The sequence below is a fragment of the Myotis myotis genome, unplaced genomic scaffold (assembly GCF_014108235.1).
Source record: "Myotis myotis isolate mMyoMyo1 unplaced genomic scaffold, mMyoMyo1.p scaffold_m19_p_17, whole genome shotgun sequence".
Classification (NCBI taxonomy): domain Eukaryota; kingdom Metazoa; phylum Chordata; class Mammalia; order Chiroptera; family Vespertilionidae; genus Myotis; species Myotis myotis.
Window position 1 is genome coordinate 42,028,772 of NW_023416321.1, and position 27,121 is coordinate 42,055,892.

The following is a 27,121-nucleotide window of genomic DNA, read 5'->3' on the forward strand; positions in this document are numbered from 1 at the left end:
CCCTGGAGCTTGCGCACTGGCTACCTCTAGAATGCAGTAGAAGAGTGGGCCGGGTGCGGGCCTGGCTCATCAGAGCTGGAAAGGGGTCTGAGGGAGTTCCTAGTCCACCCATGCCTTTTCCAGAGGAAGGGGGATGAATATCAGAGGTCCACTGAGAGCCACGGAGTCACCCCAGGCACCACGCACAGTGAGAGCTGGAATCTGGGGCCCTAACTCAGCTTTTGCTTCCTTTGGGTTGGATAACCTGTGTGCCGGGCCCTGCTCCAAAGTCCTAATCACACCCATTGCTACCACAGCCGGTTCTCACCACAGCGCTGCCAGAGGCATTATTTTTACAGCAGAGATTAAGAAAGGTCCCCTAAGCAGATGAATGAGGGCTAGAGATGGGATTTCAGGCTCCAATTAGCTGTGTTTCCTGGTGCCCAGGCGCTGTCCTAAGCATGTTACATGCGCTGAGTCGTTTAAATCTCATCCTGATCTGAATCAAGCTGAGTTCTGATGCTAGGGGATGAGCGCTGTTATTACCCCGTTTTGTAAGTGAGTTACTGAACTATGGAGAGGTCGAGGAACTGGCCCAAGATCGCACAGCTGGTGAGCGATGGAGCCACGACCACAACCAGGCAGTCCAGCGCCTCAGCATTTTCACTCCCTAATACTCTCTGTCAGAACCCAAGCCTCCGTGCATTTTATTAAATCACGTTTTTAAAAATTCCCCGAGTGAGACATTTACAGAGCCACAGGGGAGCCCTCTCAGGCTCTTTCCGTTCAGCCCTTTCGGGAACATCACTGAGCACATGACAGGGCAGAAGGAGAGTTTGGCACGGAAGCAGGAGACCTGATGGGGACCTTGGAGACCTGGATGCCAGTTCCAGAGCAGCTCCCCTCCTCGGCTCTCCACGCCCAGGTCTGGCCCTCCCTGGCCCTTAACCTCAGGGAGGTCGCTGGCTCCTGGAGCAGGGTAACGACTTTCTGCTCCAGGGAGAGCAGTTCCTGAACAACAGGAGAATCGCACAGCCCGGGCCCGCTGCTGCGGGTGACCGCCTCCACTCACCTTCCCAAAGTCTCAGACCCGAGCCAGGAGAAAGGCGCTGCCCGGCGCCGCAGGGAGTAAATTCAGCAGAACCCGGGTCAACCGAGTGTCCGTTTGTCTCAGGCACTGGGTAGAGTAAGGCCCCGTCCCTGCCCTGGAGTAGTCCCCAGTCTAGCTAGGGAGAAGGATGCATACATGCTGAAGTGCAAGGACCTGCTTCAAATCTGCCTTCAAAATTAGAAAAGACGAATAGCTCTAAAGCAAGGCATGTGCCGCCCAGGGGCCCAGGCGGGGCTGTGAGAGCGAGTGATGCAGCTTTCATCAGCCAGGGCAAGGCGGAGCTGCGGGAGGCTCCAGGTGGGCGAGGCGGAGGCAAGGAGAGCTGACCATTTCTGGGCGCTTGTTCTGTGCCTAAGTGAGTGCCTGTGTGAGCACTTCTCACCCAGGAACTGCCTGAACCCTCCCGCAGCCCTGGGAGGCAAGCACTCCTTGTTCATTCAGGCCGCAGAGCCTGGGAGAGCCGTATGTTATAGCCTCAGAGTTTCCGGGTTCAAATCTCAGCTCTACCACTTACTGCTCTGGGACTTTGGACAAGTGACTTAACCTTCCTGCCATGATCTCCCCAGTAGTAAAATCAGGGCAATAATGGTACCTACTCCTTCAGAGGTTGGAAGGAGCAAGGGTACCCACAGGCACTCACTGTAAATGGCTTGGGACGTAGCGGCATATGTGGGCCATGTTATAAAGGTGTTAGCTCTCATTATCCTCGCATCGCAGTTGAGGAAAATGAGTCGCAGAGCAGTAAGGTCACGTCTCCCAGCCAGCCCGCTCTGGAGCCTCCACCGAGCCTCCAACCTGTAGGTGTTACGCAGTGTTTCAGGCACAACCTGTTGGCCGCCACCGCCTTTCCTAAGAGAAGGAACGCGGTTTCCTCCCGCACAGAAAGCTCCACTGCACCCGCAACTACATCCACATGAACCTGTTTGCTTCCTTCGTCCTGAAAGCCCTGGCCGTGCTGGGGAAGGACATCGTCTTCCACAACTCTTACTCCAGGAGGCCCGACACCGAGAGGGAGTGGGTGTCCTACATGTCCGAGGTATGTCCTCCACCGGGTGGGTCCGTGCTGGGTCAGAGGGCAGGGAGGGGGGCTGGAGAGGGGGGAGGGAGATAAAGGGGGCCACACAGGCATCACCTCTGAGAGTGGGGCAGGGTAAAGAGAATCAGCAGCAGAAACTTCACTGTGGGGCTGCTGAACAACCCTGGGGTGGGAAATGTCTTCGTCTGTACATACAAGAAGAATGAAGCCAGATCCATCTTTTTTATGATTACTGTTTTGTTGTTGTTGTTGTTAACCCTCACCCAAGGATATTTTCCATTGATTTTTAGAGAGAGTGGAAGGGAGAAGGAGAGACGGAAATATCAATGTGAGAGAGACGCATCGATAGGTTGCCTCCTACACGCACTCCCATCAGGGTCCGGGGGACCTGCAACCAAAATACTTGGCCTTGACCAGAATCGAACCCGGGACTTTTCAGTCCGTGGGCTGATGCTCTATTCACTGAGTCAAACAGGCGAGGGCTATTTTTATTATTTTTATTAAAGCAGCAAAGCTTTTCCACATTGAAATCTGCATCTGTGGACATGGTTTTTCCTTTATCCTGTTAATGACAAACGCAGTAGCCTGTCAAACTAACTGCATTCCTGGAATGAACCCAACTAGGATCTGACACACCATTCTTCCTTTTCTATGGCTGGATCCCGATGGCTAATACTGTCTTTGGTTTAGCCTTTCTCACCTACATTCGTGAGTAATTTTCTTTTATTGTAATGCCTTTGTTAAGCTTTTGGATAAAGTTTATGCTGACCTCTTAAATCGGACTTGTTCCCTCTTTCTCTAGTCTCTGGAAGAGTTGATTGAAGACCGCTATTATTTCTTCCTTAAATGTGTGCTAGATTACACCAGTGAAGCCATGTGGGCCCAGAGTTTTGTTTATTGGGAGGCTTTTAATTATAAACTAATTATGTCTCATACTTACATTTTCTATTTCTTCTGGTGTCACAAGGTAAAATTTATGTTTTTCTAGGAATTTGTCTACTTCATCTAATATTTTATTTTATTTTTATTTATTTTTTTAAAATATATTTTATTGATTTTTTACAGGGCGGAGGGGAGAGGGAGAGAGAGTTAGAAACATTGATCAGCTGTCTCCTGCACACCCCCCACTGGGGATGTGCCCGCAACCAAGGTACATGCCCTTGACTGGAATTGAACCCGGGACCCTTTAGTCCGAAGGCCGACGCTCTATCCACTGAGCCAAACCGGTCAGGGCTACTTCATCTAATATTTTAAATTTATTGGCATAATATTGTCCATAGCTTCCTGAGGTCTTTAAAGGTCTGTTGCATCTGTAGTGGTGTTCTTTTCTTCCGTTCGGATATTGATCACTTTAGTTTCACTCTCTTCCTCTGTCCCCTTTCTTGTCTTTGACTCAGTTTTATTAGATTTTCCAAAAACTGAACTTTTGGCATTATTGATTCTCTTTATTTTATGTTCTCTATTTCATTAATTTCCACTTCCATCTTTATTATTTTTTTTATGTGCTTTCATTAGGTTTATTTGCTGTTCTTTTTCTGACATAATATTTAAGGTAATTGATTTTCAGCTTTTTGCTTAAATTAATGCATTTAAGGCTACACGTTTCATTCTGAGTGTGGAATTAGCTGCATAGCACACATTTTGATATGCAGTATTTTCCTTTCATTCAGTTCAGAAGGAAGTTCTAATCTCTGTTATCATTTCTCCTTTGATTCATGAGTTATTTAAAAGTTCATTTCCTCATTTTCGATCATATGCAGATTTTTTGGTTGTTGATGTCTAGCTGAATTGAACTGAGATCAGAGAATAAACCCTTTAGTTTCCTTTAGGGAAGTTGCTGATGAGATTCCTCTGTTTTTGTTTGTCTAAAAGTGTCTCAAGTGTCAAGGAAAAGGCTAGGGTTTGAAACCCACATGAAGCCCTCCTGCACATTTTGGTATTGTGGTCACCTGTCTGAGAGGGAGAGAGGGGAGCCAGGAGGGAGGGGTTCTGCTCAGGGAGACCCTTCACCCTCCTGTGGCCCCGACCTGGGGGAGCCTGGGCCCAGCTGCGGGCGCTCTGTCCTCTGCAGATTTCCACCTCCTGCCGCTCCGCCCAGGTTCTGCTGCACTACGTCGTGGGCGCCAACTACTCCTGGCTGCTGGTGGAAGGCCTGTACCTCCGCACGCTGCTGGAGCCCACGGTGCTCTCCGAAAGGCGGCTGTGGCCCACGTACCTGCTGGTGGGTTGGGGTGAGTCATGTGAACCCCCAGCCTCTTTTTCTGGGGACTCTTCGGATCATGGGGGCCCAGTAGAGCCTTTGGTCAGAGTTAGACACCCAACTGGAGTGTGCAAGCAATGCACACGCACACATAAACGTGCCGCAGACCCAACGCACACATGCAAACACTGGTAGAATAGTGACATTTCTTCTACCCTGTCCCCAGTTGTATTAGTCTGCTCAGGACGTCATAACAAAATTCCATAGACTGCATGGCTTATATCAGGGGTCCTCAAACTTTTTAAACAGCGGGCCAGTTCACTGACCCTCAGACCGTCAGAGGGCCGGACTATAGTTTTTAAAAAAAGCTATGAACAAATTCCTATGCACACTGCACATATCTTATTTTGAAGTAAAAAAACAAAACAGGAACAAATACAATATTTGTATTTGCATGTGGCCTGCGGGCCATAGTTTGAGGACCCCTGGCTTATATGATGGACAATTACTTCTCACAGTTATGGGGGATGGGAAGCTTGGAATCAGGGTGCCAGCATGACTGAGTTCTGGCGAGGGCCGTCTTTCTGGGTTGCAGACAGCTGTCTTCTTGCTGTCTTCACATGGTAGGGGGTGGGGGGGGAGCGAGAGAGAGAGAGAGAGAGAGAGAGAGAGAGAGAGAGAGAGCGCACACAGCTCTCTGGTCTCTTCTTACAAGGACATTGATCCCATCATGATGACACCCCTGCCTCCCCAACCTCTTCCAAATTCAGTTACCTCCAAAGGTCTCATCTCTGAATATGATGTTATTACGTTGGGGTTATGGCTTCAACATATTAATTTGGGGGTGGGGGGCGGGAGACAGAAACCATAACACTAAGTCTTCCAGATGAGGTCTGGAACCCCTGCTGCCACAGCTTCTGGGGAATGTGAGTCCACAGAATTCAGAGGAAATGACCTTGGCCTTCAGTTCAGAATATTTTGGTTAACGTCTCTGAATTGACTCCAAGCTGCATTGTGACATGTGACAAGTGTGTCCTCTCTGCTTCCTTGTTTGCTGACAGTGGGACAGTGGACGGGCTATATGCCAGGCTAGGTCTATAGCCCTCGCAGCCCACCGTGCCATGATGTTTGGGCTTTTGTCAGATTCAACCAGCAGTGCTTGGCCCATCAGGCTGGGGCGGGGACAGGCAGGTTTGGCCAACCAGCAACTAACTGCACTTGCCTGTTCTCTCCCAGGCTTCCCGCTGCTGTTCGTTGTGCCCTGGGGCATCGCCCGTGCGCAGCTGGAGAACACAGGGTAGGCAGTTCTTCTGTTTTCTCACTTCCATGAGCCAGTCATTCTCAAATATGCCCAAATGCAAGGCTACACATCATTTTTCCCAGAGACCACCCACCCCCTTCCATTTTGGCCATCTAAAATATACCTACTGGGGGACTGGGTGGGGAGATGGTGGAGGGATTGAGCAAAAAGAAAAATGAAGGGAAAAAACTCATGGACATGGACAACAGTGTGGTGATTGCCAGGGGGTGAGGGGTAGGTAGAGGACAGTATAGAGGGGATAAATGGTGATGGATGGAGACTTGACTTGGGGTGCTGAATATACAGTACAGTGTACAGATGATGTGTTGTGTGCACCTGAAACCTGTATAATTTTGCTAACCAGTGTCACCCCAATGAAGTCAATAAAAAGGAAAAAATTAAAAATAAAATATATCTAGGAATGTAGATAAAAATAATCAAAGATTTTCCTTACAGTTTATTAAGTTATGCCTGCAAATTAGCACAAAATTAGCCAGAACAAATTAGAAAGTAACACAAAAATTTGCTGCATACCTTATCCGTGAGCTGGGTATATAAGCATACAGGTACAAGAATGGTTATTGCATCATAATTCAAAGTGGGAGAAAAAAAGCAAAGAGGAAAGGGTGGAAGTGGTCAAAAGATTCAAAATTCTGGTTATAAATGAATAAGTCCTGGGATGTAATGTACAGCATGGTGACTATAGTTAACATAACTTTATTGTGTATTTGAATGTTGCTAAGACAGCGAGTCTTAAAAGTTTTCATTATAAGAAAAAAAATTATAACCATGTGAGGTGATGGAGGTTAACTAGACTTATTGTGATGATCATCCTATATAATAAAAGCATAATATGCTAAGTGTCCGACCGATCTGTCGACTGTTCGGTCGACCGTTGGACCAGTCGCTATGATGCACAAGGGGGAAGGTGCTCTGACTGGTAGGTTAGCTTGCTGCTGGGGTCCGGCCAATTGGGGATTGGGTGAGAGAGCCAGACATACCCTGGAGCCCTCCCACGGTCCCTCCCCAGCTGGTCAACCTCCCACAGTCCCTCCCTGACTGGTCAGCCTCCATCAGCCCCGATTGGAACTGAGTGAGATGGATCTGAATGGCCCTGATCGCCACCCAGGCCAAGGGACCCCACCCGTGCATGAATTTGTGCACGAAGCCTCTAATTTCACTATATTTATATAGTAAATCATCACGTTGTACACCTGAAACTAATATAATGTTAATCTGGCAATTATATTTCAATTTAAAAAATAAAACAAAACCCCCTAATCAAACAAAAAGACCCTGAACATTCATCAATACAGGAATTAATGAATAAATTGTGACCTACCTAAATTGTGGAATATTATGAGACTACTGAGAAAACATGTTAATTCTATATCTTCTGACTTCTAGGGGCTGAATCTCAATAGCACATTGTTAAGGCTGTTGCTGAATAATGCTTATGATCCCATGTGATCCCATTTTTTTCTCCAAATAATCCACCATCAAAAATTCCTTTAAGTAATTAAGAATTTATATTTCCATGAACATGAGAGAGGTGTAGGAGGATATACACCAAGCTTTAGCATCGAGGAGCACTTTAGTGGTTAGAAAAGTCAACACTACGGTACTTGTAGGAAGGAAGGTGAGTCCTCTCTTCTTCTCTTCCACCCTCAGGAGAAGATGGCTTGAAGGTAAGTCTTGAGTATGAGCATCCTTTTTCCAGAGGTCATGCAGCTTTTGCATTCAACCTTGCCTGGATTTAAAGTCTTCTTCTACTGTCTGCTCTTTGCTGTAGATGCTGGGTAAACAACCGAAATAAGGCAATCTGGTGGATCATCCGAGGACCCATGCTTCTTTGTGTAGCTGTAAGGACCACCCCATCTACCCTGTTTTCCCTTCTGAGCTCAGCAGCTGTGGAGGACCATGCCCCCTCCCCCACCACCAAATTCTCTGGCTCAGAAAGAGCCCCTGGGCCAGATCCCTTGAGAAGGAGATGCTGAGCTGTGAGTAGGATCTGCTGAATGAAAAGGAACAAGTTAGAAACTTCTCTGTGTTCTGGTTCAGGACCCAAGTTCAGGGTTGTATACAAGCCTCCTTCTCTCTGGGTCTTCAGACATGTGCTTGGTAACTATGGATTAAACGGTTGAGATGGGGATACAGGCGTATCAGCCACGGGCCAGCCCAGGGATAGCCTTGGGTTTTAACACCACTAGTAGGAGGGAGGGGACACCCGGGAAGCTTCGTTTAGGGAGGAAAACATAGAATCAAGATTGACCCAAAGCTGTGATGGGCGTGAGAGTCAGGAGATGCTGCTACTGTGAGACCCTGAGGAGGAAGAGCCTTTATTCCATGTGGCCCAGGATTTGGGGGCTGGGGAAGGAATGCTTGGCCCAGAGTCCTAAAGCTGAGAGAGAGAGAGAGAGAGAGAGAGAGAGAGAGAGAGAGAGAGAGAGAGAGAGAGAGAGAATATGTAGATAAATAGACAGACAGACAGACAGATAGCAGATGGAAGCCATCCTTTTGAGGACCCAGCCTTAGAAGACACATAGCATCACTTCCACCATATTTTTTTCTTTAGGTGCCAATAACGAAATGTAGCTCACACTCAGAGGGAAGGGGGACCTTAGGCTCAGCCTCTTGATGGGAGAGGCGTCAAAAATTCTGTAAACACATTTTAAAATTTCTACCAAGGCTGATAATGAAGAGCTGGCTTTTCCTAGGTCACGCAGTTGTGGGAAGTAGTCCAGATAGCGGAGAACATGTACTTTCCAGTGAGTTCTGGGGCAGCAACAGGATCTCAAAACCAGACACCAAGAGTGCCGGAGTTCTTTCCAGAAGGGAGGCTGTGGCAGTTGTTTTTAAGTGCAGGGAGGTTTGGAATCAGATAAATCTAGATTTAATTACCGACTCAGCCACTTACCAGCTGTGCCACCTTGGAAATTGCACTTGTCTCCTCTGTGCCTCTGTTTTCTCACTGTATCGTGTCATAAAAATAGCGTGGCTTCCTCAGAGGGTTATTGTGAGGATTAAATAAAATGATGTTTGGATAGTTAGCCAATGCCTAGCATGGTAAGTGCTCAATAAACATTAGTTAATGATGATAATGTACGTGTCCTTCTGCCTTTCTCGGACGACTGTAGTGGTGGGCATTCCTGAGGCAGAAGAATAAACTAAATGACGTTTCAGGACCCTTCCCAGGCTTTCGGTGGAGGTGGCCTTAGGGAGAGTGGGGTTTACTGCAAGCTCTTTCTACCTGACCGCTGACTGCCAAGTTGCCCCTAGTTTACCTGGACAGGGATCTGATGGCCAGGCCCAGGGTGACCTCGATATTCATAGCCACATGGACTCCATCACTTACACTTGTCTGCTTTTTTTCAAGGTCAACTTCTTCATCTTCCTGAAAATTCTTAAACTTCTCATTTCTAAGCTCAAAGCCCATCAAATGTGCTTCAAAGATTACAGATACAGGTGAGTAGCCTGAGGTCCGTATCGAGTAGTCTAAGACTGTTGTGACCCCTCTGGCTGTTCTGGCCAATGCCTGGGGGGGTGTGGGAGGGAATGAGTTACATTAGTATGTTTATCTCCTCAGGCAAGGGTGTCAGGGAGAACCCCTCTGAGAAAGGAGTCATGGGATCATGTAGGGCTTTTGCCAATGGTGAGGACTTTCTGGCCCCAGGAAAATGAAGTAAGTGGTGAGTTGTCAAGAGCACACACATCCCCCCAGTAGGAAACTGTTGAGATGCTCTTAAGAATGGCTGGTTTACAGGGAAAGGGAAGAGCCACGTGAAGGGAAGTTAGTCACCTATCTTTGGGAGGGATTTGAGGTCACAGGATAAAAGACATATTCATAACTCAGAAGAGAATAGTTGGGTATTTTTGAAACCTTGGGATATCAGACCACAAACGTTTGAAGTCCTAGGAAATGCATTCAGTGCACAGTCACTCTTTCTTTGTGACGTGCCTTTGCTGTGTCCCATCTTCTGCTTTCCACCGTGACAGTAGTCCCAGTTCACAGCAAGTCAGCTCACAGGTACTGAAATCTGCATTGCTGCAGATACAAATGAATGAATAAATGAAGGAACAAATAAATGAATAGGTGGCATAACAAGATCTCTCCTTCCTTTTCCAGTTACTCTTTACTGTCTATGAGACTTGTCCACTTCAGCAGGGCTCTTGTGAAAGGACTGTTTTAACTCAAAAAGGTAGCTCTCAGAGAAGGGATTCTAGTCCACATGGTATGACAGAGGCGGGGGTGTGAGTGGGGATGGCTATAGCTCTGTTTCTCATTCGCCTAGGCCAAAACGGGGCCTGACCCAGGTGTGTGGGAAGGTAGTTTTTCCATTTACCTGACAAACATTTAACGAATGCCTCCAGTGTGTCTGAAACTGTGCTGGGAACAAAAGGTAAAGACGATGTGGACCCTGACAGCGAGGAGTACACACTCACTTGCCAAGGATTGGAACGTTGGTGTGGAACTCGAGTCAGCAGGGCTGATGCTGGCCATGACCTCAGACTCACTGACTGACCTTGGGCAAGTCACTTGGCCTCTCTGGGCCTGTTTTCTGGTGTGTAAAGTGAGAGTCCATACTAAGTCCCCCTCCTCCTCGTTATGAGGATAAAGGAGGCCATAGACAGAGGTGTCCCAGTCTAATCAGATGTGGTGAGTGGTATTTGCCCAGGACTCAAACCCTGAATGCTACCCACCCCAGGAGGTCAGAAGAATAAACACACGCGGTTCAGGACTGGGAAAATATACACTGTAGTTGGCCCAACTCTTTTGCAAACACCCCAGCCCTGGGCCACTTGGGCTGGCCTGGACCACACAGGGCCTCCCTGTCCTTGGCGCCTCTGATCGAGCCTCCAAGTGGCTGACAGTTGCTTTGGCTCTTTTCCCAAGGCCCAGCCTCTCTCGCCACTCTCTGAGTGGGGAGGCCCCAGGCCAAGAGCAGAGCTGCCCTAGTCTCCCCTGTGCGGGTCCATTCAGGGGGAGCCGTTCTCTCACGAACACCCTGGAAACCCCACAGAGGACAGCATTCCCGAAGACTTTCCACAAAGGCTGAGCGCCTAAACCCTGTCATGTTGTGCCCCCAAAGCCCACTATGTACCACTTGGTCTCCGTGCTCCAGGCCCAGAGCAGTCCTTCCAATAGCTTTCCATCTAATAGCTAAGCATCTCCTGACACTCGGCCAAAACCACAGGCTGGTGAGCCTCCACGGAGTGTTCTGACTCAGGGAGTGAGGGATGGAGTCCATCGTTGGGCTTTTCACAGCCGACTTCTCCAGGAGATTCTGATACACAGGCAGAGGGGGGACCACCGGATCAGATGCTCTAGAGCAGTGGTTCTCACCCTTCCTAATGCCGAGACCCTTCAATACAGTTCCTCATGTTGTGGTGACCCCCAATTTCATTGTTACAAATTGAACATAATTAAAGCATAGTGATTAATCCCCAAAACAATATGTAATTATATATGTGTTTTCCGATGGTCTTAGGAGACCCTTGTGAAAGGGTCGTTCGACCCCCAAAGGGGTCGCGACCCACAGGTTGAGAACCACTGCTCTAGAGAAACCAGGCCTGGATTGCCCGGTCAGGCCACGGCAAATGTGTTTCTAAGCAGCCTTGATACCCCTTTCCAAGCTCTCCTTCAGCGTTATCCAAGACAGTGGTTTGCAAACCTTTCTGATCATGCATCTCTATTAGTACAGAAATTGCGAGCATGACCCTCATCATATATACACATGGTCTGTGGAACTGTTGCGTACATTATAACATACACCAAAAAATAGAAAAGGATAAAGGATAGGTAAAAATTAATATACATAGAACTTCTACTACCTTTTTTAGTTCTGTTTTTTTTTCTAACAGCACTGGAGTGTGTCACCCCATTGGGAGCAAGGATTGAGGGAAGTGGGACTAAAGATACTGGGGAGGCCCTCAGGGCTGAGCAGTGATTTAGGCCTGGCTATTTTGGGGAGAGAAAGAGTAACTGTGCCTGACGCACTCAATGTGTCTGAAAACTTCTTTTTCCTTTCCCCACTCTTGTGTGAGGAAAAAGCTTGAAACAAGAAACGTGGGTTCGTGCCTACCGGGAGGCCTCCCAGGATGAGACACCTCATCCTGGCAAGTTTGCTTCCACCTGGGACTGTGCTGGGGACCAATGAGTGTGCCCAAGGGGCTGAGACTTTGCAGGGCTGACTGATGCCCTACCTCCAACTCTCCCAGATTTTGAGAACTTTCAGGAAGTCACTCTCAAGAATTGATCCCCCTCCAGGAGTCTATTTTAGGAAAGTTTAAACTAAACACATTTAGACCTTGCCAAAGAGGCAAGCTGCTAGGACCTGGGGAACCTTCTGTAGGCCCAGCCCTCGTTTCTAAGTTTCTGTTCCTCAAGTGGAGGCAACTGTAACCAGCCTCAGACTGGGCTGGGAGGGACAGCTGGGCCCCACCTGCAGGCGAGCAAGGCCCTGGGATGCCCACAGACACCCGCAGACCTCTGCGTGGTCCGTGATCTCTGTTCTTGGTGGTTCCAGCATGGCGGTGTCTCACTTCCTCTAGATCAGTGGTTCTCAACCTTCCTGATGCCGCGACCCTTTATTACAGTTCCTCATGTTGTGGTGGCCTTCAATTTCATTGTTACAAATTGAACATAATTAAAGCATAGTGATGAATCACAGAAACAATATGTAATTATATATGTGTTTTCCAATGGTCTTAGGTGACCCTTGTGAAAGGGTCGTTCGACCCTCAAAGGGTTCGCGACCCACAGGTTGAGAACCGCTGCTCTAGATAAACCATCTTAACCATCCATGTGATGGGTGGGGCAGAGCGCTTATGGATTCACAAAGGAGAATCATTTAACATGCTAAACCCCAGAGCCCTTCTTGAAAGGACTTTCTGGTGGGCAAAGATGAAAAATATCACAAATGGAAGTAAAATTGATCAAAGTCATTGAGGTTGTAAACAGCTTGAGGGCAGGGAGGGCTTCTTTAAATATAGGGATAGCTAAATTTTAGTGATCATTCATTATGTAGCAAATACCATTTATTTGGAGGGTTTACCATGTGTTAATCCTTATGATGACATTTCCAGTTGTTATTATTAGTAGTAACATTTTATTTTTATTTCAATATTTTATATTATATTAGTATTTGTATAGTCCTCATTTTTACCAATAAAAAGGTTAAATAATTTGCCCAAGGCCGCACTGCTAGCAATTGGTAGCATTGGGATTTGAACCCAGGCCCCAGATACTCTACTGCTTTTGACCCTAGCTCCCCTTTCTCCACTGTAAATATTTATTGAATAGCTAAATGACTGCAATAAACTAAGCCATTTGGTGTGGCTGTTTTTAAAGATTTTTAATTGATTTTTAGAGAGGAAAGGAGGGAAGAGAAAGAGACACACGGATGTGAGAGCAATACATTGATCAGCTGCCTCCTGCACTCCCCCTACCAGGGATTGAGCCTGCAACCTGGGCATATGCCCTGACTAGAATCGAACCTGCCACCTTTCAGTCACAGGATGGCACCAACCAACTGAGCCACACTGGCCAGGGCAAACTCAGTAATTTAAATAAACAAATGATTAAATTTGAAAAATAAGCATAAACCCAGTTCATAAGAGTAAACTGCTATAAATATTTATGGATTTTTATCTGAACAGGAACACAAATAGTACTTTGCCTAAGGAGAAGTTAGAATGAGGTGGGGCGACACCCATCCCAAGAAGTGGGGGTTACTAAAACACTCCAGAACTTTATGAAATGTGGTCATTCTTTAGAAACCATCCCATGCTAAATGGGAGGTCTTGGATTGGATCCTGTTATGAAAAAAACACTAGCAGAAAAGCTGCTGAAATCCTAGTAAAGTCTGGACTATAGTTATTAGTCACCTACCCATGTGGGTTTCTCAGTTTTGACAAACATATGTGATTTCTGTAAGATCTGAACATTAGGGGACACGGAGTGAAGGGTATCCGGGAACTTTCTGCACTATCTTGGCTACCTTTCTCCACATGTAAAATTATTCTGAAATAAAAACTTTATTTAAAAATATAATGCTGGGGTGGGGATGGGGTGGAGGGGCTTCATGGGGAAAGAGAGGGGACATCTGTAATACTTTCAACAATAAAGATACAAAAAACCCCATAGTGCCCTAGAAGCCCCTAAGAATAAGTTGATGGTAAGACAGGGGTCTGAGGGGTCCAGAGCAAGGGTCGCAAACTCAAACACTTGTGAGGGCCCAGCAGGCAGGTTGGGGGGTGGTAAGCATGTTCCCTCTAAAGGGACAGCCACCACCAGGCTGTAGCTGACGATTGCCGGGCAGGCATTTGGGCCCGATCGCCCCATTTTTTCAGAAGAAGCTGGAAATCTGGACAGCATTGCTAAAGTCTCCTTACCAATTAAAGGTGGCTTCAGTAACAAAAATCACTTCCTACAGCTCATGTTGCCACTGTGCAACCTCTGAGCGAGAGGGCTTTAAAGCCCTCCTGGAAATTCTAAACAACAACAATAAAAAACTCTTGAAATGGTCTCTCCGTGGGAGACCTTCCTGTTTGCTTAGCTCAGTGTGTGCCGTGTGGGTGGACCTGTGGGTAGCAGAGCATGTGAGCGTGGCACAGGCCAACCACATAACCAGGCCTGTGTCTCAGGCTCCCACTCCTTGGCAGCTCTTTTTCTTTTCTTTTTAAAATATTTTTATTGATTTCTTTACAGAGAGGAAGGGAGAGGGATAGAGAGTTAGAAACATCAATGAGAGAGAAACATCGATCAGCTGCCTGGGGCATACACCCCCACTGGGGATGTGCCCGCAACCAAGGTACATGCCCTTGACCGGAATCGAACCTGGGACCCTTCAGTCCCCAGGCCAACGCTCCATCCACTGAGCCAAACCGGTCAGGGCATCCTTGGCTGCTCTTGATGGTCAACCCCGAGGGACACCCAGTCCAGGCGCCTGGGTGGGGTCTCTCTTTCTGGGTGACTCCTGCTCAGCTCATACTGGCTTTAGGTGCTTTTAGGGCACAAAGGAGAGCGGTGTTGTTTCCTTGATGACATTGCATTTGAACGGCTCTCAGAGACACAGGAATCATGGTAAGCACTGTTCTCTCTTGAGCAGAGATATACCTTCTGGCAGACACTGCCCATTAGCTGCTGCCGATCCTCCATGGTCCTACATCTTTAATTCCATGGGGTTTGGGGAAATCTCCTAGTCTAGACCTTTAAGAAAGGGAGTTGGGCTAAAAAAATCATTACAGTTGAGCTCTTTGCCCCCCGTAGGTATAAAACAGTAGCTTTCTTTGTGCCCTGAATATGAATCACAGTGCTAATGTAGTCAGCTTTACATCAAGAAGCGGCTCAGTGGTAAAGAGCAGTTATTTCCAAAGGTGGCTCCTGAAAAATTCACATTCCCGGGACCCAGACTCCAGAGGTCTTGCTTCAGAGCCCCGTCCCTGGGACCAGAAGGATGTGTACAGACATAGCTCTGCAGGGACTTCTAATAGTCAAATAGCCGAGTTTGGAAAGCACCGGTATGTGAGATGGGAGGTTGGGCCCCAGCTGTGCGCTTTGCACGTGGGTGGTACAAAGGAATGTTTGTCTTTTTCGTGTACGGTTTATACAACAGGGAGCTTCCGCACTGCACTTTTTACGAGGAGGATCAGTTTCTCATTTCCTCGGCGTCACCGGGGTTCCGGGGCAGCATGGGGACTGGGGTGGAGCTGCGTGGAGTGAGCAGGGCCTGAGTGTGAAGTCAGAAGCCCTGCTTCGAGGCAGGTTTTTGGGGCTTAGTGGTTCTGTGACCCAGGAAAGCACTGACATCAGAAGTCCTGAATAGAGAAAGAGACAGAGGCACCGCCAGCTAGCCAGGTAATAGGACATTTGTCAAAGCTAGTAGAGGTGTAGGGCCCAGGGTGATAGCTGTGTGCATGGCAATCTATCCATCAGGCAAAATGTAGATATATCTGTAGGTGTGTCATAATCCATATAGGGGAATTCATTCATTCATTCATTCAATTCATGTTTTCTGCTGTGCATCTGCCATGAGCCAAGTGTTCAGATGCACCAATGAACAAGATCACACTGGCCCTTAAGGCAGTCAATGTGTAGCCAAGAAAACAAACTGGAAAATCAACTGTTTATTAATATGATAACAGCTACAATAAAGGCATGCACAGAAGAGCAGGAAATGTTGCCTATTCCCAATGGGGCCCTCATGGATAGTAATTTGGTTGTCGTTACAGGTTGGCAAAATCAACGCTGGTTCTCATCCCTTTATTGGGCGTTCACGAGATTCTCTTCTCTTTTGTCACTGATGATCAAGTTCAAGGATTTTCAAGACTTGTACGACTCTTCATCCAGTTGACTCTGAGCTCCTTCCATGTAAGTAGGCGTCTGAACCAGGATGCCTTGGACTTGTAGAAAACAAAATGCCCTTGATCCAAACAGACTCAAAATTGAGAAAGCCCACAGATGGAAATAAAAGTTCTGGAATCAGCAGGCTTTATCAGTGAGGGCCTTTGGCCATAGAAGGGTATGTAGATGGAGGTGTTGCCTTGATCCTGCTAGCATGATGTGGTGACTAAGAAGGGAAAAATGGCCTGTTTCCTGGGAGGTAATAGTTGGTGTGACTCATGATCATATTAACTGTGAGTGTCAACGTGAAACCTTTTATTAAGTGGCTATTTTTGCTGGGTCCTCTGCAGAACATTGTACAAAATGATTGTTGTGTATACTTCAGGTGATGTACTCAGAACACAAAAAACATAGGTAGAGACCAATGAGTTGAGACCAGGAGGCTCTTGAACCTTGACAGATGTGTGGGGGTTGAAACAAGAAACAGGAGGCCAGCTGTGGTTAATTTACCTGGGAAGCATTAGTATGTGAGATGGGAGGTTGGTATTTTAATTACTCATTGCTTGAATTGTTATCCATTACTCAGCAGTTCGAAATGACAGTAACTATCATTCTCATGATTCTGGGGGTCTGAAATCCAGGTAGGACATAACAAGGATGGTTCATCTCGGATCCACATGATGCCTGCCAGGGTGGCAGGAAGTTCCCAGACGGCTTTTCCACTCAGATGTCTGGAGCCTAAGCTGGAAAGGCTCGAATGGCTAGGGCTGGCCAGAGCGGCCTTATTTGGGTGAAGGTTCTGGGGCTTTATTTCTCACTGCCAACTACATCCCTCAGTCCCATACAGTCCTAAAGCCTTGCACTTGTCGCACGTCCCCTCTCCATGGTTTCTCTGGCAGGGGAGCTGAACTTCTACATGGAAGTTCAGGGCTCCCCAGGGCACAAAATCAGGAGCTTTCAGGCCTTCTAAATGCCCGGGCCTGGAAGTCACATAGTGATACTAGTAATGAATTCTACTATTTAAAGCAAGTCATAGACCCAACCTGGACTGAAGCGGAGGAGACTGAACGTGCCATGAAAACTGGGAGGCATGGCTCATCAGCAAAGGCCACTAATGCAAAAGACTACCACAAACAGTGTGGACACACAAAAGGTCCTGTACAGTAGTAATGTTAGAATTAATGATCTCAAAATGCTAGTATAGGAGCAGGATTTTCAGAATGGACAAGAGAGGAGCTCAGCAAGTCCTTATCTGCAAGAAGCAAATATAAAATTGGGCAAAATTGTCAACAACATCCATTTCAGGACCCTGGAAATCAACCAAAGGCACACAAAAGACTGAGAAGAGTTTATTCAAGAAGAATTACTGAACTTACTTGAGTAAGAGCAATCGGAATCTATGTGTGTGTTTTTTTCAGAGACAGTTCTTGTCTTCCAACCCTTCCTCCATCAATTAGCAAATTCTAGTGAAAACTATCAGCTTCATTGAAGAAACGCCTGACTTAATATGGATCAGAGAGCATAAAAAGCCCATACTCCTGGGCCTTGTCAGATACAGTAATGGTCTTAGTAGCAAAAGAACAAGGAAAAACAATGTCACAGACTGAGGCTGTGATCCTAGGTAGGGCAGAGAGGCTCAGTATCAGATTAAGGTGGCAGAAGAAAGCATCAATGAACTTGAAGAAAGTTCAGTTACAATTAGCCAGTCTGAGAAACAAACAAACAAAAAGAATGAAGAAAAATAATAGAGCTTCAGATATCTGTAGAGTGCCATCAAGAAAATCAACATACACATAGAGGAGTCCCAAAAGGAGAAGGGAGATAAGAAAAAGTAGAAAAATCATTTGGAGAAAAAAATGGTTGAAAACTTCCCAAGTTTGATGAAAAACTTTAATCTAGGCATCCAGGAAACTCAACAAGCTTCAAATAGGATAAAGCAAAGAGATTCACATCTAGAAACATTATAGTTAAACTTTTGGAAGCCAAATACAAAGAGAAAATCCTGAAACTAACAAGAGAGCCCTGGCTAGTGTTTCTAAGTGGTTGGAGCATCTGCCTGCACACCAAAGGGTTCCAGGCTTGATTGACAGTCAAGGTCAGGTACCTGGGTTTTGGATTTGCTCCCCATCCTGGGTGGGGAGTGAGTGGGAGGCAACCGGTTGATGTGTCTCTCTCACATCCATCCTTCTCTCTCTCTCTCTCTCTCTCTCTCTCTCTCTCTCTCTCTCTCTCTCTCTCTCCCTCTCTCCCTCTCTCTCTTTCTCTCTCTCTCTCTCTCTCTCTTTCTCCTCCCTTCCACTCTCTATGAAAAAGCAATGGAAAAAATATCCTCGTGTGAGGATTAACAAAACAAAAATGAAAGTAACAAGAGAAAAATGACTCATTGCATATGGGGACCAACAATACAATTACCGCTGACTATGATCGGAAACAATGGAGGCCAGAAAGCAGTGAGATGACATAATCAAAATGCTGCATGAAAAATAATTTAATCAAGGATTCTATATTTAGCAAGATTATTTCAAACTTAAGGTAAAATAAAGACATAAATAAAGACTCAGATAACTTATTGCTAGCAAACCCCCCTTAAGAGAAGTACCATGGGACATCTGTCAGGCTGGAAGAAAATGACATTAGTCAATAATGCAAATCCACAAGAAGAAATAGGTAAACACATAGCTAAATGTGAAAGATATAAATATATATTTTCTTCTTTATTGAGCTGATTTTAAAGGCATAAGATTGCAAAAAATAATTATAAATTCTATTATTTTTTTTTAAACTGTATCGTATAAAGATCTAATATGTTATGACAATAGTAGCACAAAAGAACAAGGAGGAAATGGAGCTGTATTGAAGGAAAGTTTCTATATTTTGCCAGAATTGTGAGTATTAATATGAAATAGATTATGATAAGTTAAGATGCATATTGTAATCTTTGGTACAAACACTAGGAAAATAAGACAAAGAATATAGTAAGGATGCCAGCACAGGCATTAAAATGGTACACTTGAAAATATCTGTTTACTCCCAAATGCTTTCAATCTCATTGGATCCTCACATTATCTTGTGAGGGAGAAATTATTATACCATTTTCAAAATGAAGGAACTCAGACTCAGAGAACTTGCAAATACTAATAAGTGACAAATATGAGATTTGTATGCAGTGAGGTTAAGACCTTGCTTGTAACTATTATGCCATCATGCCCCTCAGGTGCCCATGAGGGTCGGAAACAGGAGACGCCCAATTCCCTATATCGGATTCTTAAAGATGTGCCCGCAGACAGGGGCAGGTGCTGCGATTCTGTGGACAGAGTGGAGACGTGTGCCTGCCCCCTGCACGCTCATGAAAGGCCCAGGGGACAGAGCCTGAGGCGGGGTCAGAGCAGTTGGACAGTGGCTCCTTTTAGAGCTGAATTTTGTGTAGCTTTGAACTGAAAAATAATCAATAACTATTTTTTATCATGAAACCATGTTTCATTTATGTCAGTCCTTTGGGAAATTTCAATAGCTAAGGTTTAGTAATTTGGGCTTCCTATGTTGTTTGGGCTTAATCTTCTTTAAAGGGTAATTCTAAATGAGAAAAAAAACACAATAAAAAGCTGCAGCTGTTATCTCATTAGTATTTGGTGGCCATTTTCCCCCCTAAAGGACAGATTTCTGAGAAGGAATTCTAGCCTATCGTACCTTCCTGGCAAGGGAGCGTGTTTGGATCATCTATTGCTATGCAACGAACTCCTACAAAACTTCCTGGCTTAAAACAGTAATCATATTATTATCTTTAATGATTCTATGAGCTGGGCCATCTGGACTCAGCAGGCTGGTCCTTTTGATACGTGTGATATTTGGCTGGGGCTGCAAACATCTGAAGGCTCAATTGGGCTGGAACCTCCAAGATGGCTCTATCGCATGACTGGACATTGACCTGGGCGGTTGGCTGAGCTCAGCTGAAGCTATCCATTAGAGAGTTGCAGTTCTCCTCCATGTGGCCTCTCCATGCAACGTGGGCATCTCCCACCGTGGCAGCTGGACCCTTGCAGCATCCCAAGAACAAATGTTTTGAGAGAGAGAAATAAGAAACTTCCAACGTTCTTGAGGCACGGGCTCGGAAGCCCCAGAATATCACTTTTACCACATGGTATTGGTAGAAAAAGTCACAAGCTAATCCCAGATCCAAGGGAAAAATAAGGTCCACCCACCTCTTGATGTGAGGATGAGCATATGCCTACTGAGAGGGGAGGAATCGTTGGGGCCACCTCTGGAGACCAGCTACCACACTGGATCCTTTGGTTCCACAGCCACGTAGTGCTCTGCTCACCACCATGCAACACTGAGGAATGTGACCAATCGGAGTGACTCGGCGGCCTGAGCCAGAAAACACGCTTGGAGGCCTGTGCGTAGTCAGAGGCGTCCCACCTTCTGAATACCCTGCACTGTTCCCCTCCACCCCGCCAGGAAGAGGGGAGCATGTGGGTGGGCAGGTGCGTGGGTGCTTACATACATCCTGGTACATATTGTGGTGAATCATCAGGAATCAACGTGGGATCTAATAGCTTCCTTTTCTTGCTCCTTTGGAGGGTCTTTCACTCTTCCAAGGCCTTGTTGCCTAGCAACCTTCACCAGCTTCCTCCCATCGAGGACTCTTTGGAGAGAGCGCCACGCAGTGGTGAGGTATGTTCTGTGGGACCTCTCCATTTGCATTTGCTTTACCTAGAATGCAGGTTAACCAGGCTCCAGGATGTTCCTGAAACAGGGAATCAAGGACCCGAGGGAATGAAAGACGTGTTTGTGATGTGGAATCCTGTTTTAGCTAACTCGTTTACGAGAATTCCGGCACGCTCTCAGCCACCCTTCTACTATCACGTGCCCAGAGGCAAATACTACTGGCCCTGCCAACTATACAGGGCACCTGTGAACCTCCAATGAGATCGCATGTGTGAAGTGGTTGCTTGGTACCACCATGCTCCTGTTTAGGAGCTTTGCCTTGGAATATCTAGCCACATAAGAGGGCAGAAATGCCACACGGGTGGGGAGAAGCCAAGCATTTGATTGATGCGGCAGCCAGATTTCTGACTTCCACGGGGAAAGGCATAAAAATCTTCCCCCAGGGCAACATTTTATAATTCCTTCTCAATTCATCATTTTAAAAAAACCAGTACTGAATCTCCCTTACCAGCAACAGGGCTGAGAGAAATATTCTTAAGAGAAGTGGGGGAGTCAGCCTGCACCATGACCTTCGTGTTGGAATGTGTTTTTTCCTTGTGAGTTCTGGCATTTCATGAAATTCTTCCTGTAAACCCTCAAGTAATTGGGTCTTGTATGCCTATCCAGCTTCATGTATCAGCCACACAGCCCGGGTCCCACAGACCCTCACGTCCCAGGGAAAGCTATGGGAGGTAGGTTATCACATGTGCCTTGAACAAATCAGGAATTGCAGGAGTCTGGAAAAAAACAGTAGAAACAAACTAACTCAAGCGTCTTTGATTGCAGACCTCTGGCAGTTAAGCAGTGAATCCAGAAAAATTTTCCCTTTATTGAAACTTCCCCCACACAAATTCTTTATCGTTGAAAATTCCTTTTGCTTTCATTGTGATCCTTGTGCCCACAATTCTAAATAACTAGGAAGATGACAGAAAGAAATGGTCCTATCATAGTTTACAAGAGGTACAACAATGTACAGGGCAAGACTCTTAGTTGTAAGTTATAGAAACTCGACCCATTCATTCATCCACTCATTCAGTCATTCACTTATTTACTCAACACATATTGGTGAGCTCCTATGATGTGCCAGGCATTTGTTTCAAGTGCTGGGGATCTGGCAGTGAAAAGAGTAGATAAGGATGCTAGTCTTGTTTGGAGGGGCGGGGAATAAGGACAGATAATAATAATAATAATCACATTGACAAATAAATAGTATAATTCTGGCGTTGTGAAACATATAGAATGGCCACCAAACATTGGGTGGTTAGGAAAGACCTCTCTTTTAGATGATATTTGGGCTAAGACCTGAAGCTTGAGAAGTAAGTTAGGCAGAGATTTGAAAGAAGAATGACTCTGAAAACAAAAAGTGTGAAGGGACCTGAGGAAGAACTCAGAGGTGGTAGCCGGTCTCCAAGATGGCGCCCAAGGATCTTTATCTCCTGGTATTGGAGGCTTTGTGTAGTCCTCCCGCACACTGAATGAGGTTCACATGTGTGACCATTGAAGTCATGTAGGCATGAAGGTATGTGGCCTCTGCCTTGCTCCCTTGAATTGCACCTTCGGGGGAAGCCTGCTGCCATGTCATGAGGACAACCAACCCGCTCTCTGGAGAGACACTGATGCCTCCTACCAACAACTTGCCTGGCGTGTGAGCCATCGTGGGAGCAAGTCAAGTCTTCAGATGACTGAAGTTCCAACCAGCCTCTGGACGACAACCTGAAAAATGACCCTGAACCAGACTGCCCAGCTAAGCCACCGCCAGAGTCTTGGCCCATAGAAAGTATGTGAGATGGTACATCTTTATTGTTTTGATCCACTAAGTCAGGCGCGGGGAACCCCGTTTTCTGCCAAAGGCCATTTGGGTATTGATAACGTCATTGGAGAGCCAGGCAAAATTATCAACTTAAAAATTATGTTGCTATGAAAAAAAGCTCCTAGATTTATTGAATTTCAAGTCCCACCTATGATTGCCTTGGCAGGGCCAGACCAAATGATACGGCCCTCGGCCTGGACATCCCCCCCCCCCCCACCTGCCCGAAGTTATACAGCAACAGGTGATGAATACATGAGCTTGAGATGCCGGGGGAAGCCAGGAGGCCTGCGTGGCTGGAATGTAGTGGCCGAGGGGAAGCCAGTAACACAGACACAGCCCAGATCACCTTAATGCAGCGGTTCTCAACCTGTGGGTCGCGACCCCTTTGGCGGTCGAACGACCCTTTCACAGGGGTCGCCTAAGACCATCCTGCATATGAGATACTCACATTACTATTCATAACAGTAGCAACATGACAGTTATGAAGTATAATTTTATGGTTGGGTCCCAACACGAGGAACTGTATTTAAAGGGCCAGAAGGTTGAGAACCACTGCAATGCCTTCTGTGGTTATATTTTATTTTAATCTAAGTGTGATGAGAAACCACTGGTGTGACATTATCTATCTCTTCAAAAGAAATATTTTGACAAGAGAAAGGGCTATTTACTATCTCACATAAATAAAAATGTCAGAATCAGGCATAGCTGATCCAGATACTCAGACAATATCAGAATTCTGTCTTCCACCATCTCCAGCCTCTACTTTTTTTCCCTGTTGGCATCATTCTTAGATGGGTTTTCACCATGTAGCTGGCAAGATGTCCAGAAATATAAAGCTGTGGCTATAAAGCTGGAAAATCTAGGAAGAGAGTACAATCCTCTCTTCTTTCCCAGTGAAAAGAACTCAGATTGGCTTCGCTTGGGTCACATGACCATTTGGACTAATTAGATTGTGGTGATGGTCATCCTAGAACATGGGGGCCCCATGATTGACCCCAACAGAAGCCTAGGAAATAGGGGAGGGTCAGTTTCCAAAAGGAAAGAATTCAAGTGAAGAGAAAAAATTAGCTAATGCCTACTGTGGACAAATAGAAAAGGGCAGTGGCCTGGCACAGTATTTGCATAGTTGAATGAATGATATAGGGTCTTTGGGACTTAATCATCATTGACCTACGAGCACCTAAGCAAACACTTAGGCTGATACGCGCAGTGGGTGTCAAAGTAAGAAGAGACCTGATGGAAATCCAAGTTCGCCGGTATGACTAGCTCTAGTTAGTGTGAGCAGTGTAGTCGCCTGCCTCCCCTAGGGGCTACTAGGACCAGGGCAGGCCTTTGGACTTTCCCAGTAACTCAGACACATCTTCGACCGAATCAAAGTTCATGCTGCCTCTTCTTTTCACTCCAGGGACTACTTGTGGCCTTGCAGTACTGCTTTGTCAATGGAGAGGTATGTTTTCCATGCTGCCATCCTAGCTTCCGGTGAGGCTGGGCTGGCATCCTACTGCCACCCAGCGTTTCCTGTTTATGTGATGGTGCCATGGGGAGTGTGCAGTGACCATCAGGCAATGGGACACATTTGTACCGTGAGTTCCAGGGGTGAGAGCAGGGGCAGCTGAGAGAAATGGGAAAAGGGGATGGGATGAGTGTAAGGAAGCTCAGAGCCCAACCTTGGCCCTGCTGGAAGTGTTAGTGTGATAGAGGAAACAGGCTTGAACTTGGCAGTCCAAAAATCTGGGCTTAAGCCATCACTCACCACTTAGGAGCTCTGAGTTAGGTTACTGTGGCTCTTTGAGCCTTAGTTTCATCATCTGTAAAGTGGGAAGAATAACTGTCCCTACCTTCTAATGTTGTCTTGGGCATGCCAAGCTCATGGTAAAGGCCCAATACCTGATAGCTGTGATGGTTTTTATTATTAATACTAGAGGCACGATGCACGAAATTTGTGCAAGAGTAGGCTTTTGCAGCCCCGGCTGCCTCAGCCCTCCCAGCCCCTGCTTTGTCCAGAAGGTCATCAGTGTCCTGACAGTCTTTCTGCTGTTCATCCATTGGGTCGATTTGCATACTATGCTTTTATCATTATAGATTATTGCGTATCCCCAACCAGCTCTCTGCTCCTCTGGAAAGAGTCTTGAAAGGGGCAGGGGCAGAGGCCAGACCAGTTTCTCCTGAACAGTTCTCCAGTAGAATTGGTGTATTTCCAGTCCCCTTTCATCTTTCCAGGTTTAGATGTTCATTTCTGTCTCCTCCCACTGAAATATAAGCTTCTTGATAGCAAACCCTCCTCCATCTCGCTCATGGCTGCCTCTTCTGTATCTTCTCCTATCAGGTGGGCCTCACATGCCACCTTGGCACAGTCCTTCCTTGGTCCTGCTTAATGGACTCCTCCCCCATGGTCCTGCTTAATGGACTGACAGTGTCACTGCCATGTGTAGGCTCATGGGTATTTGTTCACTCCTCTCTGTTCATCTCCCCAAGTCTGATACGTTTCCCAAGGGTGGCACGGAGTTAGCCTCTCATTAATATTTGGTGAATGGACCCAAGACCAAATGACTCTGAGACAGTAACGCTGCCCTCTTCTCGCCCGGCAGGTGAAGGCCGAGCTGCGGAGGCACTGGGGCCGCTTCCTGCTGGCCCACCACTCCGGCTGCAGAGCCTGGGGCCTGGAGAAGAACTTCCGGTTCCTGGGGAAGTACCCCAAGAAGCTCTCCAAGGGAGACAGCGCCAGGGCGCTGCAGAAGTCACAGTCCTCGCCTGGCGGCGGGCAGCTCCTGCCGCTGACCACGCAGGGCCTGGGGGAGCCAGGCACCAGGTCCCACGGGGGCCACACAGCCTGGCGCTGGGGCCGCAGCCTGTCCGAGAGCAGCGAGGGGGACTTCACCCAGGCCCACACCATGGAGGAGATTCTGGAGGAGAGTGAGATGTAGGCGGGCTCCTGCGACAGGTGCTGTGGGGTGCCGTCATCACTCTTCCCGGGCACCAGGTCCACTTCGACATGAAGTCTATCTCGAGGTTCTTCATGCTCTGATGAGGTTGTGCAAACAGTCACTGCTTCTGCCTGCCATCGTCATCTACAACCTCCACTGGCGAATTTTCCAGAATGACCACCAGCCTCTGGGGTGGCCCTAAATTCAAGTGAATGGAGCCCCAAGATACAGAGAAACGTCTGCTGTGAAAGAGGGGACAGCCAGTATCTCTTCCTTTATCCCTCACGGCAGAAGGTTTCCCTCTGAATCTGGGTTTGGGGTGTATAAGGACCACATGGGAAGTGTTTTACACGCAGAGTTGGGCTCCTGGGTGATTCTAAGAAAGTACGTCTGGAGTGATGGCCAGGGTTGGGAGTCGTGTAACAAGCATCCCAGATAACTCTGATGCAAGCCCAGTGTGCAGAAGCGAGCAGCCCCCTGAGTTGGTCAATGGCGGGACAAAGCCAGTGGTGTCCTGGATTCAACAGCTCAGCTGTGACCCGCTCACCCCCCTCAGACAGTGTGCAACCCCACGCCACCCAGAACCCCATTCACTCCCTTGTCCAGTCTTCCCCCCCACCCCTGCCCCCCGCCCCCGTCTCAGTTCTTCATCTGTGGTCGGCAGATGTTCTGTTTGATTCTTAACAATGTCCTCCTTCCTATCAGGGTTGGCCCCAGTCTCTCTGAAAGTCCCCATTGGTCCTTTCCTCCCTTTTTGGCTCCACCCATCTTTACCCTTCTGAGCGTGGCTTCTTCAAGCCTAGCTTGCCCTCCCATTCTCGGCCATTTTTGGGTTGTCACTGATACACTGGTGCTCAAGGCTTGCCCACTGCTCTCCCTGACCCTAGTCCCTGCTGATAAGAATCCCACTGGCCCTATGGGAATGGATGCTGACAGCTTGGTGGAGGGATGGGACTGTGCTGATCTGACATGCCAGGAGGGCACAGTGGGATCCGGTCTGGCTTGGAGCAATGACTTGTGCTCCAGACCTTGAGAAGAGGGTGCTTCTGGAGGCTGAGGGGGGTCCAGGCAATTCGGGTCTGGCTCAGTGGCTGAAACTATAAGGCAAGAAGCTGAAAGAAGATCAAAGGAGGGGCATCCCATGGAAATGGGGTGTTAATGTCTCTTTCATAGTGTGCAAAACGTATGTGTATGTGGGTGGGGTATGTTGCCATGGGACTAAATACTGCCTTGTGTTAGAGGGGGGCTCTATGTTACTTCTCAAGTAGGGTTGCCCAATTTAGCAAATGAAAATACATGATGCTCAATTAAATTTGAACTCCAGATAAATAACCTTCCCGTATAAGTATATCCTGTGGCATATATTGTATTTAAAATTCCATGCTGATTGTGCGTCCTGTGTTTTACCTGGCAACCCTATTTTCAAGGACACTTTACAGTGGGACTGGGACTAGAGTAAGCAAGGGTGTCAAATTTAAGAGAGTACTAAAAATCCTCAACTGTCAAGATCAGGAATATTTTAATGCAATATTTTAAAAAATGAAATCCGCAAACCACAGCCCACAGGCCATTATAACAAATGTTCTATTGAAACCAGGGCCCAGGTGAGAGTGAGGAGAGTTAGGCCAGCTCATGCAAGTGCATGGTCGGATCACGGCTTTATTTAACATTTTAATATTGCTCACTGTAGACTTCTTAACATTCATTTTTAT

The 27,121-nt window shown here is 46.9% G+C and overlaps 1 protein-coding gene across 1 annotated transcript in view; it reads left to right on the top strand.

Moving 5' to 3' along the window:
* GLP2R (glucagon like peptide 2 receptor) overlaps nt 1-25,751 on the top strand; it is a 49,431-nt gene extending 23,680 nt beyond the window's left edge. The window contains exons 6-13 of the mRNA XM_036338792.1: nt 1,973-2,126; nt 4,198-4,357; nt 5,563-5,623; nt 7,419-7,488; nt 9,003-9,091; nt 15,860-15,998; nt 23,891-23,932; nt 25,074-25,751. Of these exons, the coding sequence (XP_036194685.1) occupies nt 1,973-2,126; nt 4,198-4,357; nt 5,563-5,623; nt 7,419-7,488; nt 9,003-9,091; nt 15,860-15,998; nt 23,891-23,932; nt 25,074-25,409 (1,051 nt within the window). The 3' untranslated portion in view covers nt 25,410-25,751. The remainder of the gene's footprint in view (nt 1-1,972; nt 2,127-4,197; nt 4,358-5,562; nt 5,624-7,418; nt 7,489-9,002; nt 9,092-15,859; nt 15,999-23,890; nt 23,933-25,073) is intronic.
* Nucleotides 25,752-27,121: the final 1,370 nt, after the last annotated feature.